Genomic DNA, 15,596 nt, shown 5'->3' with positions numbered 1-15,596 from the left:
TCCATCATGTTGGAAGTATCTCGCCATTCTGTCATGCAAACATCTTGTAGTAACATCGGTAGAACATTACGTAGGAAATCAGCATACATTGCACCATTTAGATTGTCATCGATAAAATTGGGGCCAATTATCCTTCCTCCCATAATGCCGCACCACACATTAACCCGCCAAGTTCGCTCGCTGATGTTCCACTTGTCGCAGCCATCGTGGATTTTCCGTTGCCCAATAGTGCATATTATGCCGGTTTACGTTACCGCTGTTGGTGAATGACGCTTCGTTGCTAAATAGAACGCGTGCAAAAAATCTGTCATCGTCCCGTAATTTCTCTTGTGCCCAGAGTCAGAACTGTACACGACGTTCAAAGTCGTCGCCATGAAATTCCTGGTGCATAGAAATATGGTACAGGTGCAATCGATGTTGATGTAACATTCTCAACACCGACGTTTTTGAGATTCCCGATTCTCGCGCAATTTGTCTGCTATTGATGTGCCGATTAGCCGCGACAACAGCTAAAACAACTACTTGGGCATCATCATTTGTTGCAGTTCGTGGTTGACGCTTCACGTGTGGCCGAATACTTCCTGTTTCCTTAAATAACGTAACTATCGGGCGAACGGTCCGGACACCTGGATGATATCGTCTAGGATACCGAGCAGCACACGCCCGTTGGGCATTTTAATCACAATGGCCATACATTAACACAATATCGACCTTTTCCGCAATTGGTAAACAGTCCATTTTAACACGGGTCATGTATCACGAAGCAAATACCGTCTGCACTGGCGGAATGTTACGTGATGCCACGTGCCTATACGTTTGTGACTATTACAGCGCCATCTATCACAAAGCGAAAAAAGTGATCCAACTAAAACATTCATATTTCTTTACGTACTACACGAATATGTGATAAAAATGGGGGTTCCTACTAAAAAAAAACGCAGTTGATATCCGTTTGACCTATGGCAGCATCATCTAGCGGGCCAACCATAGCGCCATCTGGTTTCTCCCTTCAAGCTAGACGAGTTTCGTTCTTTGTAGTTTTTTGTTTTGATGCTTATTTCGTGAGGTATTTCGCCCTGTCACTATCAATGGACCACCCTGTATTTTGCAGATTCTTAGAACATATTTGGGCTCAAATGTAACCTCGAACACAATGACATCCTCCTTACAAACTAGCAAGGATTACGCGAACATCGCTTTTGCGAACACAACTAGTGGCTTTCTCATATGACATTCTGAAAGCCATAGACCAAATCAGTTAGATAGATACATTATTCCTTGAATTCCGAAAAGCACTTGACTGCTGGCCGTATTAGCACCTAATAACGAAAATACGATCATATGTGTTGTCAGAAAATGGAATTTTTGACTGGACTGAGAATGTCTCGGCAGGGAGAACGCAGCCTGTTACCTTGGATGGAGAGTTTAACACTGCCGCCTGGTATGTGGTGATTATTTTTGTCTCTAAAATCTCTTCTAGTGTCACTGTTGTTGCAAAATTTGTGTGTCTTTGCTAATCGATAGTACCTGAAGAATGTTTAGTCCTGCCTCGGGCATGGATGTGTGTGATGTCCTTAAGTTAGTTAGGTTCAAGAAGTTCTAAGTTCTGGGCGACTGATGACCTCAGATGTTAAGTCCCATTGTGCTCAGAGCCATTTGAACCATTTTTTAGTACTTGAAGCTTAAGAATGTGTGTGGTTTTTATAGGTTTCGAACACAGTTTTTTCTTATGCACTTCGGTTTGATGGCCAAGAAACTTACATAAAATTATCTTTTATGAAAACCATATAAAACAATACTGCCCGCCATGCTAGTATTAATGAATACCCTACATCAACTTAAGTTACGCTCATAGACGCAAGAGTGATCTTAACTGAATACAACCTATGCAACAACTGCACTCACTTTCCATCTGTCTGTACCATGGTGTACCCCGTGCAGTCGACACTGATATACTTTAAAAATTGTTGTCACTCATTATGAATTTCACTGTTGTGTTGCTGTTGTGCGATACATTGTCTAGTCATATTAATGCGACCAGCTGTCAAAAGCCTAAATAACCACCTTTTCTAGTGCAGACCGTTGCGTGACGTGCAGGAAGAGAGTTATTGAGGTTCTAGAAGGTACCAACAGGCATGTGGGACCAGGACATATAGCCAGAGACTGCACACTACTCCCATCACTGTGTGCCCTGTGCTGGAAATAACGCGTCTAGGGACTGCACCAACAAAACAGATGGGGATGGGGGGACAAAATGCTTTTACTGCAATGGACCTCACCCAGTCTATTACCACTGATTCCCCCAGTTAATGTGGGCTAAGGAATGCCGACAAGAGCAACAAACTTCAGAAGAAACAACCAAATAGGGAAAAAAACACAAACAAGCACAAGGGAACAGTAGACGCAACACGGCAGGCGAGAGGAGCCAGATCACTTCCAGAGACATCGGCACTGAATCAACACGATGTGGGCGCTGCCAAAGGCCGCATGAGCGTAAGCGCGACCGGAGGTCGCACCTACGCCCAAGTCACCATTCCTGTCAGCAAAAATGTCAGCACAGATCCGTCAGGTCTTCCAATAGACGACAAGCGCCACCTCGCAATCTCATCAGCACCTGGTTCTGAAATCAACGAAGGGAAGCAGAAGGCAGACAAGACTGACCACCAAAACATGGGAAAACTTGCCAAACAGCCGTGAGTGATCAACAGCCCTGCAGTAGCCAGACGTCCACACATCCGAGCGACATTTCACTGTTGGCAAGTTCAAAGAACCAGCTCATGGGGGCCTTCAACCAGCCACTGTCCATGAAGGAGCACCTAACAATGCAGTTCGCAGAAATCTCCGTCACTACACCAACCATGTCTTCGCAATTAACTGCAAAAACCCCCGTAAAATCCCCCCCCCCCCCCCCCCCCACACACACACACTCATCTGACGATGGATAGACGTACACGTGCAGCGTCTAACGAAACGCGACTTCAACGCAAACGGAATCGAGAAACAGATACAGGAATTTAGGGACTTCCTAAAAGAAGAGGACATAAATATTTGTTTGCACCGAATAAGCTACCACAAACACACGACTACAGCAGGAGGTGGTGTAACAGTCTTCAAAAAACGAGGCATCCCTCACTACCAGGTGCAACTCCACGGTACACAACAGACAGAGACGGTAGCTATTGAAATAAACATAGCGACCGGCACACTCATGGTCGTGGCAGCGTACAGATCTCTCAGGAACATCATACACGAAGGTGGCATAAGGGCACTAGCGCAGCCAAGAGGCAAAACCCTGAATAGGGGAGACCTCAGCGCTAAGCACCCAGACTGGCACTCGAGAATAACCAATATAGCTAGCTGTCATCTACAAAGACAAGCGCTCACACGTCAGCTCATTGTGTGGGGCTGAAGAACCTCCAAGCGGTGGTAGAACTGATGTGCTAGACATAACTATAACCAAGAGGATTACGAGCTTCGTGCTCGCGAGTTCACTGAACAGAAAGTCGTCAGACCAGGATCCTGTACTTCTAGAAATAGACGTGAGCGAATGGCTCCCAATCCTACAACACCTAACTTTGTTCCGACTCAAAGATATTGAGTAGCTCCGATACAACTAACAGCAGATACCGTCCACACCCCGCGCCTCCAAACGCGGACAACACAGAACGGGCCTTGAAGCTCCTCACTGAAACGATACTACAAGTAGCAGAGGGGGCCACACCCAGGCCTGAAGAAAGCAGTGGGAAAATTCCACGGCATTTGCTTGCACACATCGACACAATAATAGGATCGACCCGAAATCCACGTATCAGGAGACTACTCAACAGAGTGAAACGAGAACTGAAAGCAGCGCTCGATGAGCACAGAAATCAGGAATCGTCTGCTTGTATATCCGTCATCTAGGTGGAAGACAACAACTTAAGGCAGGTGACCAAACAATTCAGAGAAAGGTGTGCAAGTATGCCGCCTCCCTCCCCACCGGACGGTGAGCGAAACCTCGCATTTAGCGCTGCTGACAAGGCAACGCGCTGGCAGACGTCTTCGAAGGACAGTTCCAACTAGTAGAGGCACAAGACAGGGCCCAAGAAACCATCGTCAGCAGGAAACACAGGCTTTCCTTGTAGCAGGAGACAATGAAGATTCCGCACTACCACCCTTCACAACATAAGACGTAGTAGGTTCCATAAAAGCATAACGCACCGAAAAGGCGCCTGGCCATGACAAACTTACTAACGAGATACAAAAAAACTTACCACCAGTTGCCATCGAACTCCCGGCGGATATCTTCAACGCGATCACGGAAGTTTCCGAAAACTTGGAAACATGCAGAAGTAGTCGCAATCACCAAACCTGAAAAGGAGCCCCTATTCCCCCAGAACCACAGACCAATAATCCACTCTCCACACTGAGTAAATTATACAAGCGCCTACCCATACAGCAGTACGTCAGAAGGGAAAAAATCCTTCCCAAATCGCAGTTTGGTTTCCAGAAAGGCCATTCCGCGACACAACAACTAATGAGAGTGGCTAAGGCTGTCACCCTTGCATTCAGCTTCAGAAGCTATCGTGGGATGGTGTAGCCAAATGTTTTTATACGGTCTAGCGCACAGTACCCTCTACAAATTGTTCACGAATGGCTTCCGAGGATCGGTAGTAAAGCTTCTGTAATGTTACCCCTGTGGTAGAAGCTTCACTGTAAAGGTAGACATAGCTCACTCTACGAAAAGATACATACGCGCGGGAGTCCCCCAAGGATCGATTATAGGGCCCATGTTGTATATTCTCTATACCGCAAATAAACTAATGACCCCACATGTAGACAATGCGCAATTTGCGGATGACATCACGTTTCTCGCACTTGGTGGATAACGCAACGTAGCACATCGATGCGCACAGGGCGTTCTCAACCAAGCAGAAACATGAGCCAAAAGATGAAGATTCGCCTAAAAAAAAAGCCATCATGTTTACGTAAAAAAAATAGGGAAATTACCACTTCTACGACACACCCACCCAGTATTATCCCTTCAAGGGAGGAGTCTGAAGTGATGTGAGCTACCTAGCAGTCACTTTTGAAAGGTGGCTCACATGGTGGACCGCGATAGGAAACGTCCGAAAAAAGGCAAGCGCGAGATTAGGCGTGCTTTATCCCTTATTACACCGAAGTTGCGAGCTAACAGAGCAACTAGGAATCGGCATATACTGTTGCCTGGTAAGGGGAATGCTAGAGTACGCGTCCCCTGTGTCGGTATATGCGGCAAAATCCCAATTGAAAAGACTGCAAACAGTGCAAAACCGTGCCTTAAAGAGAGCACTATATGTGGACCACAGATTCGCGACGTTCCACTCTCGAACGGCGTGCAGGAAAAACGAGCACTTAACTTTTTCTGTGCGAGCCCTGATTTCTCTTACTTCATCGTGGTGATCTTTTCTCTCCATGTAGGTTGGTGCCATCAGAATTTTTTCGCAATCGGGGGAGAACACTGCTGGTTGAAGTTTCATGAGAAGATCCCGTCGCAACGAAAAACGCCTTTGTTTTAATGATTGCCACTCCAATTCATGTATCATGTCTGTGGCACTATCTCGCCTCAAAAATGGCTCTGAGCACTATGGGACTTAACTTCTGAGGTCATCAGCCCCTAGAACTTAGAACTGCTTAAACCTTACTAACCTAAGGACATCACACACATCCAGGCCCGAGGCAGGATACGAACCTGCCATCGTAGCGGTCGCGCGGTTCCAGACTGAAGCGCCTAGAACCGCTCGGCCACATCGGATGGCCCAGTTGCGGTATTGGCATGCAAATTCCAGCCTATGAACAGCAGTCAGCATGAATGCATGAACCAGGTGCCTGCTGCATAGGCCCATGCGCAGCAGTATTCGATGCACTGCTGATAGCCCCTTGCTCATCTGAGCAGTAAGTTGCTCAACAGTTGCACGTCTGTTCGCCCATGTATATCTCCACAACCGTCGTTTATCCCTGTCATCTGTGGCCTCTGGTGCACCACAGTTGCCTCGGTGCCAGTTTTGGAGAGTGAGATTTTGCCATGCACGGTATACTTCAACCATGGTGTCATGCGAACAGTTTACAGCATTCTAGCAATTTCGGAAATGCTTCCAGCCTTGGTCTGAAAGCCAATCATGAGGCCCTTTTGGATGTCAGATAAATCACTCCATTTCAGCATTGCGAAACGACTGTACTATCTTCGCGTCCCTCATGCCCCATCCCACCGACATACGTTATATACACTCTACTGCTACTGCTGACAGTACTAGAGAAATTTCTTGTTGTTGTTGTTGTTCTTCTTCTTCTGATGACAAGAGGTGTCCTTGTTTCTCTGTCTCATTCCGTGGATGTACTGGACAGACTGCTGTCCCGTCTCCTGGGTAGTCGTTTCCATTGGGTTGTCTACATTTACAAATTTTAGCCTGTCTTGAAGGGTCCATCCTTCCCCGATCATCCTCCCAATTTATTTTTCTTATCTTCATCCATTTATTTGTTTGTTTTATATTCCACACTGTTCCCTTTTGAACATTTATTCTTTTGTCTCACATGGTTAATCCTTGGATCTGTCTTAGTACGTTTATTTCCACTACCGTTAACTTTTGTTTTATATTTTTCATTTATTTTCTAGTTTCTGCTGCATATGTCAAAACAAGACGCACCGTCGTTTTACATATTTCTATTTTCATCTCAGCTGCCTTAAAGCCGCGCTGGCTAGCCTTGCGGTCCGGGCCACCTTGCCACAGTTCGCGCGGTTGCGGCCCTCGGATGTTCGCATCCTCCCTTGGGCATGGGGGGTGTGTGTTCTCCTTAGCATAAGTTATCTGAAGTTAGATGAAGTAGTAGTGAGTAAGCCTAGGCACCGATGAACTCAGCAGTGGAGTCCCATAGGAACTTGCCATCAGACTTACGACCGTGGTGGAGGATAAAATGACCGCCTGTTACAATATCTAGGAGAATAGTTTGGTAAGATTGTTAAAAAAGCAAGACAAAATGTTTGTTTTGTAGACGATTGACCTTACTTCTAGACATAGCCTCCTTTGAGGGATGTACACTTGGTCCAGCGATCCTCTAGCTTTCTTGTCACATTGGAAAAATGGGTTCTGTCAAAGACTACAAAATACTCGTTGGTTGCAACTATTATTTCCTCATTTGAGGAAAATGTCTTCCAAGTAAGCCAAAGTTTTAAGTTGGGGAACATGAAGAAGTCGCTTGGAGCTAAAAGCCCAATTAATGCATTTTCGCCAACTGTTAATGCTGATGTGTGACATTGTGCGTTATTCTGGTGAAGGAGCAGTTTTTTGCGTGCCATCCTCGCTCTTTTCTGCCAACGCAAATTTCAAACGACACAACAATGAACCATAATAGGGTCCAGTCATGGGTCTACCTTTTCCCAAGTAATTTATGGGGATTATTCCTTGGAAATCCCCCCCTCCCAAAAAAACCAGTGGCCTTCACCTTACTAGCTGACAAAATGGTCTTTGCCTTCTTCGGTGCGCTTTCACCAGACATTGTCCATTGTTTTGACTGCCGTTTTGACTCTGGTGTGTAATGATGGATCCATTTTCCATCAATAGCTACAAATGAGCGCAAAAAGTCTTGTGGATTGCAATTAAACATCTCCAGACATTGTGTTAAAATGTGACGGATTGGCTTTTGGTCGACTGTGAGCAAACGTGGCACCCACATCGCACACAGCTTCTTCACAGACAACTCTCGGTGCAGGATATTATGCACTCGCTCAGTTAAGACGCCTACAGTCTCAGCAATTTCATGAATTTTTATTACCATATGATGGTTTTTGTCAATGGTTTCCTTTGTGCAGACTTGAATTGGACGGCCCTAGCGCGCTGGGTCGATGGTGCTCTTCTGACCACGTTTAAATTCATTAGTCCAAAAGTAAATGAAGAGTCTGCGTGAACTTTATCCAATTCTATATTTATTTGTACAACCATTCAAATGAAAGTGGTTAATAACAGCAGTCGACACACTGAGCAATTCAGACAGCTGTCAACAGTTTACAGTACGCTGTTGTTGTTGTAGGCTTCAGTCCGAAGACTAGTTTGATGCAACTGTCCATCCTACTCTATCCTGTGTAACTCTCTTCATCTCCGAGTAAATACTGCAACTTACATTCATCTGAATCTGCTTATTGCATTCATCTCGCTGTCTGCTTCGACGACTTTTACCCTCCTCCCCACTTCCCCCACACCTCTTTCCAATACTAAGTTGGTGATCTCTAGGTGTCTTAGAATTTGTTCTATCAACAGCTCCATTTTTGTAGTCAGGTTGTGTCAAAGATTTCTTTTCTCCCCAGACCTATTCAGTATCTCCTCATTAATTACGTTATCTACCCATCTAATCTTCAGCATTATTCTGTTGCATCGCATTTGAAACTCGTCTAAACTGTTTATCATCCACATTTCACTTCCGTACTTAAATACACTCCACCCAAATATCTTCAGAAAAGACTTTCTGACACTTAAATTACACGCAATGTTAAATTTCTCTTCTTCAGAAACGCTTTTCTTACCATTGCCAGTCTACGTTTTATATTCTCTCTATTTCGGCCATCATAAGTTATTTTGATTCCCAAAGAGCAAAACTCATCCACTATTTTAAGTGTTTAGTTCCCTAATGTAATACCCTCAGCACCATCTGATGTAATTCGACTACATTCCATTATCTTCATTTTTCTTTTGTTGATATGCATCTTATATCCTCCTTTCAAGACTCTGTCATTCCGTTCAATTGCTCTTCCAATTCTTTTGTCGTTTCTGGTAGAACTATAATGTCACCGAAAAACCTGAAAGTTTTTAATTCTTCTTCCTGGACTTTAATTCCTACTCCAAGTTTTTCTTTGGCTTCCTCTACTGCTTGCTCAGTGTGGATACTGAATAACATACAGGCAACAACCCTGTCTCATTCCCGTCTCAACCACTGCTTCCCTTTCACGACCCACGACTCGCAATCTGCCGTCTGGTTTCCGTACACGTTATAAGTAACCTTTCTCTCCCTGTACTTTACCCCCTCTACCTTCGGAATTTCTAAGAGAGTATTCCAGTTAACATTGCCAAAAGTTTTTTTTTCTATACCAACAAATTCTGTAAGCGTAGGTTTGCCTTTCCTTAAACTACATTCTAAGATAAGTCTTAGTGTCCGTATTGCCTCGCATGTACTCACATTTCTCCAGAATCCAAACTTATCTTCCCCGAGGTCGGCTTCTATCAGTTTTTCCATTCTTCTGGAAATAATTCGTGTTGCTGTTTTGCAACCATGACTTATTAAAACTGATAGTTCGGGGTAATAATCGCACCTGTCACCACATAATTTCTTTGGAATTAGAATTATTACATTTTTCTTGAAGTCTGAGGGTATTTCGCCTTTTTCTGATATCTTGCACACCAGATGGAGCGGTTTTGTCATGGCTGAATCCCTCTAGGCTGTCAGTAGGTCTGACGAAATGTCGTCTACTCCTGTTGCCTTGTTTCGACCTAGGCCTTCCAATGCCCGGTCAAATTTTTCTCGCAGTATCATATCTCCCATCTTACCTTCATCTATGTCCTCTTCCATTTCTATAATATTGTCTGCAAGTTCATCTTTTTTGTACAGACCCTCGACACACTCCTTTCAACTTTCTGCTATCTCTTACTTGCTTAGGACTGGTTTTCCATCTGAGCTCATACAGGTGGTTCTCTTTTCTCCAAAAGGCTCTTTAAATTTCCTGCAGGCATTATATCTTCCTCCTCGTGAAAAGTGCTTTTAAACCCGGATATTTGTCCTCTAAACATTCCTGGTGAGCTATTCTGCACTTCCTCTCAATCTCATTTTTTGACGTTTTTATTCCCTTCCGCCTGCTTCATTTGCTGCATTTTTATGTTTTCTCCTTTCATCGCTTAATTTAGATACTCTTGTGTTACACAACGATTTCTATTAGGCCTTGTCTTTTTACTTATTTGATCCTCAGAACATTTTGAAAAATCTTTTACTATCCTTACTAACCACGAAGGTGTAACAAAAAATTTCTACATCTATAGCTACATCTACATGGATACTCTGCAAATCACATTTATGTGCCTGGCAGAGGGTTCATCGAACCACCTTGACAATTCTCTATTATTGGAATCTCGTATAGCGTGGGGAAAGAATGAACACCTTCATTTTTTCGTACGTGCTCTGATTTCCCTTATTTTATCGTGGTGATCGTTCCGCCCTATGTAGGTCGGTGTCAACAAAATATTTTCGCATTCGCGGGAGAAAGTTGGTGATTGGAACTTCGTGAGAAGATTCCGTCGCAACGAAAAACGCATTCAGTTAATGATGTCCATCCCAAGTCCTGTATCATTTCAGTGATACTCACTCCCACATTTCGCGATAATACAAAACGTGCTGCCCTTCATTGAACTTTTTGATGTACTCTGTCAGTCGTATCTGGAAAGGATCCCACACCGCGCAGCAGTATTCTAAAAGAGGACGGAGAAGCGTAGTGTAGGCAGTCATCTTAGTAGTTCTGTTACATTTTCGAAGTGTCCTGCCAATAAAACGCAGCCTTTGGTTAGCCTTCCCCACGTCATATTCTATGTGTTCTTTCCAATTTAAGTTGTTCGTAATTGTAATACCTAGGTATTTATTTGAATTTACGGCTTTTAGATTAGACTGATGTATCGTGTAACCGAAGTTCAACGAGTTCCTTTTCGCACTCACTTGAATGACCTCACACTTTTCGTTATTTAGGGTCAACTGCCACTTTTCGCACCATTCAGATGTTGTTTTTTTTTCTAAATCGTTTTGCAGTTTGTTTTGGTCTTCTTATGACTTTGTTAGTCGACAAACAACAGCGTCATCTGCAAACAACCGAAGACGGCTGCTCAGATTAACTCCCAAATCGTTTATATACCGGGTGATCAAAAAGTCAGTATAAATTTGAAAATTGAATAAATCACGGAATAATGCAGATAGAGAGGTACAAATTAACACACATGCTTGGAATGACATGAGTTTTTATTAGAACCAAAAAAATACAAAAGTTCAAAAAATGTCCGACAGATGGCGCTTCATATCATCAGAATAGCAATAATCAGCATAACAAAGTAAGACAAAGCAAAGATGATGTTCTTAACAGGAAATTCTCAATATGTCCACCATCATTTCTCAACAATAGCTGTAGTCGAGGAATAATGTTGTGAACAGCACTATAAAGCATGTCCGGAGTTATGATGAGGCACTGGCATCGGATGTTGTCTTTCAGCATCCCTAGACACGTCAGTCGATCACGATACACTTGCGACTTCAGGTAACGCCAAAGCCAATAATCGCATCCGGGGACCATGGAGGCCAAGCATGACGAAACTGGCGGCTGAGCACACGATCATCACCAAACGACGCGCGCAAGATATCTTTCACGCACTTAGCAATATGGGGTGGAGTGCCATCCTGCATAAGCATCATACGTTCCAGCAGGTGTTTATGAGCCGGGCTGGGGATGATGCGATTCTGTAACATATCGGCGTACCTCTCACCCGTCACGGTAGCAGTTACAAAACCAGAATCACGCATTACCTCGAAGAAAAAAGGCCCGATAACGGTAGATGTGGCAAATCCAACCCATACCGTGACTTTCTCGTCGTGCAGTGGAGGTTCCAAGACCGTTATAGGATTTTCGGTAGCCCAAATTCTGCAGTTGTGCGCGTTGACAGATCCTCGGAGTGTGAAATGAGTTTCGTCGGTCCACAACACGTTACTCAACAAATCATCATCTTCCGCCATCTGATGAAACGCCCACACCGCAAATGCCCTCCGCTTCACTAATTCGCCAGGTAACAATTCATGATGCCGATGGATTTTATACGGATAGCATCGGAGGGTACGCCTTAGTGCCAACTAAACAGTAGTGTACGGAACGTCGCTGCGACATGCGACTGCACGAGCACTGACTTCCCCGTGCATAGACGAACCCGCTACAGTCTCCATTTCTTCCTGAACTGTCTCAGCAGCATTACGCCTTGCTCTCGGTCGGCCACTACGGGGTCTATCGTCTAAACAACCCGTGGCTTCGAACTTCGAAATCATTCTCGGCACAGCTGCACTTCACAACGGACCTTTACCCGTTCGAATCCCCTTCCTATGGCGATAGGATCGTAACGCTGAACTAGCACATTCCCCATTCTGATACTACAGCTTCACTAAAAGCGCCTTTCCAGGTAACTTCAACATGCTGCGACTGCTGGCGCATGTGATTATCTCTCTCATTAGAGGCCCTTTTATATACGATTGTCATGCGCAGCCACTGACGTTTTGCTGTCCAACGCCATCTATCGGACATTTTGTGAACTTTGCTTTTTTTTGTTCTAATAAAACCCCGTGTCATTCCGCGCATGTGTGTCAATTTTTACCTCTCTATCTACATTATTCCGTGGTTTATTAAGTTTTCAAATTTATACTGACTTTTTGATCACCCGGAAGATACGGAACTGCAAAGGGCCTATAACACTACATCTACATCTACATCTATACTCCGCGCCGGCCGCGGTGGTCTCGCGGTTCTAGGCGCGCAGTCCGGAACCGTGCGACTGCTACGGTCGCAGGTTCGAATCCTGCCTCGGGCATGGATGTGTGTGATGTCCTTAGGTTAGTTAGGTTTAAGTAGTTCTAAGTTATAGGGGACTGATGAACACAGCAGTTAAGTCCCATAGTGGTCAGAGCCAACCATACTCCGCAAGCCACCTGACGATGTATGGCGGAGGGTACCTTGAGTACCTCTATCGGTTCTCCCTTCTATTCCAGTCTCGTATTGTTCGTGGAAAGAAGGATTGTTGGTATGCATTTCCTTGGGGTTCTTGCAATGAATCTCAGTCTGGCATCTGCTTTACCGACGATCCACTTTATATGATCATTCCATTTTAAATCACTTCTAATGCGTACTCCCAGATAATTTATGGAATTAACTGATTCCAGTTGCTGACCTGCTATTTTGTAGCTAAATGATAAGGGATCTATCTTTTTATGTATTCGCAGCAAATTACACTTGTCTACATTGAGATTCAATTGCCATTCCCTGCACCATGCGACAATTCGCTGCAGATCCTCCTGCATTTCAGTACAATTTCCCATTGTTACAACCTCTCGATACACCACAGCATCATCTGCAAAAAGCCTCAGTGAACTTCCGATGTCATCCACAAGGTCATTTATGTATATTGTGAATAGCAACGGTCCTACGACACTCCCCTGTGGCACACCTGAAATCACTCTTACTTCGGATGATTTCTCTCCATTGAGAATGACATGCTGCGTTCTGTTATCTAGGAACTCTTCAATCCAATCATACAATTGGTCTGATAGTCCATATACTCTTACTTTGTTCGTGAAACGACTGTGGGGAACTGTATCGAACGCCTTGCGGAAGTCAAGAAGCACGGCATCTACCTGTGAACCCGTGTCTATGGCCCTCTGAGTCTCGTGGACGAATAGTGTGAGCTGGGTTTCACATGATCGTCTTTCTCAAAACCCATGCTGATTCCTACAGAGTAAATTTCTAGTCTCCAGAAAAGTCATTATACTTGAACATAATATGTGTTCCAAAATTCTACAACTGATCGACGTTAGAGATATAGGTCTATAGTTCTGCACATGTGTTTGACGTCCCTTCTTGAACCCCTGAAATCACTTCTGTTTTACTCGATGACTTTCCGTCAATTACTACGAACTGTGACCTCCCTCTTTCAAGGAAATTTACCTGACTTACCAGACCACCCTTGTACACCGCACAAAAGCGACCAGTGTGCTATGTAAGGGGGTGACGGACATTTTGTCCGGTGAGCGAGCCAGCAGCACGGCGGCGCCTACCTGTGGTCGGTGAGGCTGCGGCTCCTGGGGAGCACCGGCCTGGCGGGCCAGCAGGGCGCCTGGTAGATGGGGGCGCTCGTCTTGGGCGGCAGCGGCGGCGGCGACTCGGCCTCCACCTCCGGCTGCAGGTGCGGGCACGGGGACTGCTGCGCCTGCGCCACCCTGCGCTCGCGGCCGCGCGTGCGCGCCTCGAAGATCTCGCGCAGGCTGCCGTAGGCGCGCGTGAACGGCGCCGCTGCCGGCGCCGGCTCCGTCGACGCGGCGGCCGACCTGCGGCAAGCGGTGGTGGCTCTTACGGATGGGCAAAATCGACTGTTTAACAGCGATACCGGTATTTGAATTCTGATTAACCGCTACATTTTTGGTCTCGGGTGGAACAGTGGTTTTACGTTTTACTATTACCGGATATCCCCCCCCCCCCACAAAAAAAAATTAAAGTCGTTAACTTTCCACAAGTATACACTACTGGCCATTGCTACACCAAGAAGAAATGCAGATGATAAACCGGTATTCATTGGACAAATATATTATACTAGAGCTGACATGTGATTACGTTTTCACGCAGTTTGGGTGCATAGATCCTGAGAAATCAGTACCCAAAATAACCACCTTTGGCCGTAATAGCGGCTTTGATACGATTGGGCATTGAGTAAAACAGAGCTTGGATGGCGTGTACAGGTACAGCTGCCCATGCAGCTTCAACACGATACCACAGTTCATCAAGAGTAGTGACTGGCGTATTGTGACGAGCCAGTTGATTGGCCACCATTGACCAGACGTTTTCAACTGATGAGAGATCTGGAGAATGTGCTGGCCAGGGCAGCAGTCGAACATTTACTGTACCCAGAAAGGCCAGTACAGGACCTGCAACATGCAGCCGTGCATTATCCTGCTGAAATGTAGGGTTTCGCAGGGAACGAATGAGGGGTAGAGCCACGGGTCGTAACACATCTGAAATGTAACTTCCACCGTTCAAAGTGCCGTCAAGAGGTGACCGAGACGTGTAACCGATGGTACCCCATACAATCACGCCGGGTGATACTCTAGTATGGCGACGACGAATACACTCTTCCAATGTACGTTCACCGCGATGTCGTCAAACACTAATGCGATCATCATGATGCTGTAAACAAAACCTGGATTCATCCGAAAAAATGACGGTTTGTCATTCGTGCACCCAGGTTCGTCGTTGAGTACACCATCGTAGGGGCTCCTGTCTGTGATGCAGCGCCAAGGATAAGCGCAGCCATCGTCTGCGAGCTGATAGTCCATGCGGCTGCAAAGGTCGTCGAACTGTTCATGCAGATGGTTGTTGTCTTGGAAACGTCCCCATCTGTTGACTCAGGGATCGAGACGTGGCTGCACGATCCGTTACAGCCATGCGGATAAGATGCCTGTCATCTGACTGCTAGTGATACGAGGCCGTTGGGATCCAGCACAGCGTTCCGTATTACCCTCCTGAAGCCAGCGATTGCATATTGTGCTAACAGTCTTTGGATCTCGACCAACGCGAGCAGCAATGTCGCGATACGATAAACCGCAATCGTGATCGGCTACAACACGACCTTTATCAAAGTCGGAAACGTGATGCTACGTATTTATCCTCCTTACACGAGGCATCACAACAACATTTCACCAGGCAAAGCCGGTGAACTGCTGTTTGTATAGGAGAAATCGGTTGGAAACTTTCCTCATGTCAGCACGTTGTAGGTGTCACCACTGGCGCCAACGTTGTGTGAATGTTCTGAAAA

General features: G+C 45.4%; 1 protein-coding gene across 1 annotated transcript in view; it reads right to left on the bottom strand.

The window, feature by feature from the left end:
- LOC126273368 (uncharacterized) overlaps positions 1 to 15,596 on the bottom strand; it is a 536,417-nt gene that overhangs the window by 23,847 nt on the left and 496,974 nt on the right. The window contains exon 14 of the mRNA XM_049976918.1: positions 13,846 to 14,115. Coding sequence (XP_049832875.1) covers positions 13,846 to 14,115 — 270 coding nt within the window. The remainder of the gene's footprint in view (positions 1 to 13,845; positions 14,116 to 15,596) is intronic.

The sequence above is a fragment of the Schistocerca gregaria genome, chromosome 5 (assembly GCF_023897955.1).
Source record: "Schistocerca gregaria isolate iqSchGreg1 chromosome 5, iqSchGreg1.2, whole genome shotgun sequence".
Classification (NCBI taxonomy): domain Eukaryota; kingdom Metazoa; phylum Arthropoda; class Insecta; order Orthoptera; family Acrididae; genus Schistocerca; species Schistocerca gregaria.
Note: the sequence above shows the minus strand (reverse complement) of the source record. Positions and strands in the feature narration are given on the sequence as shown.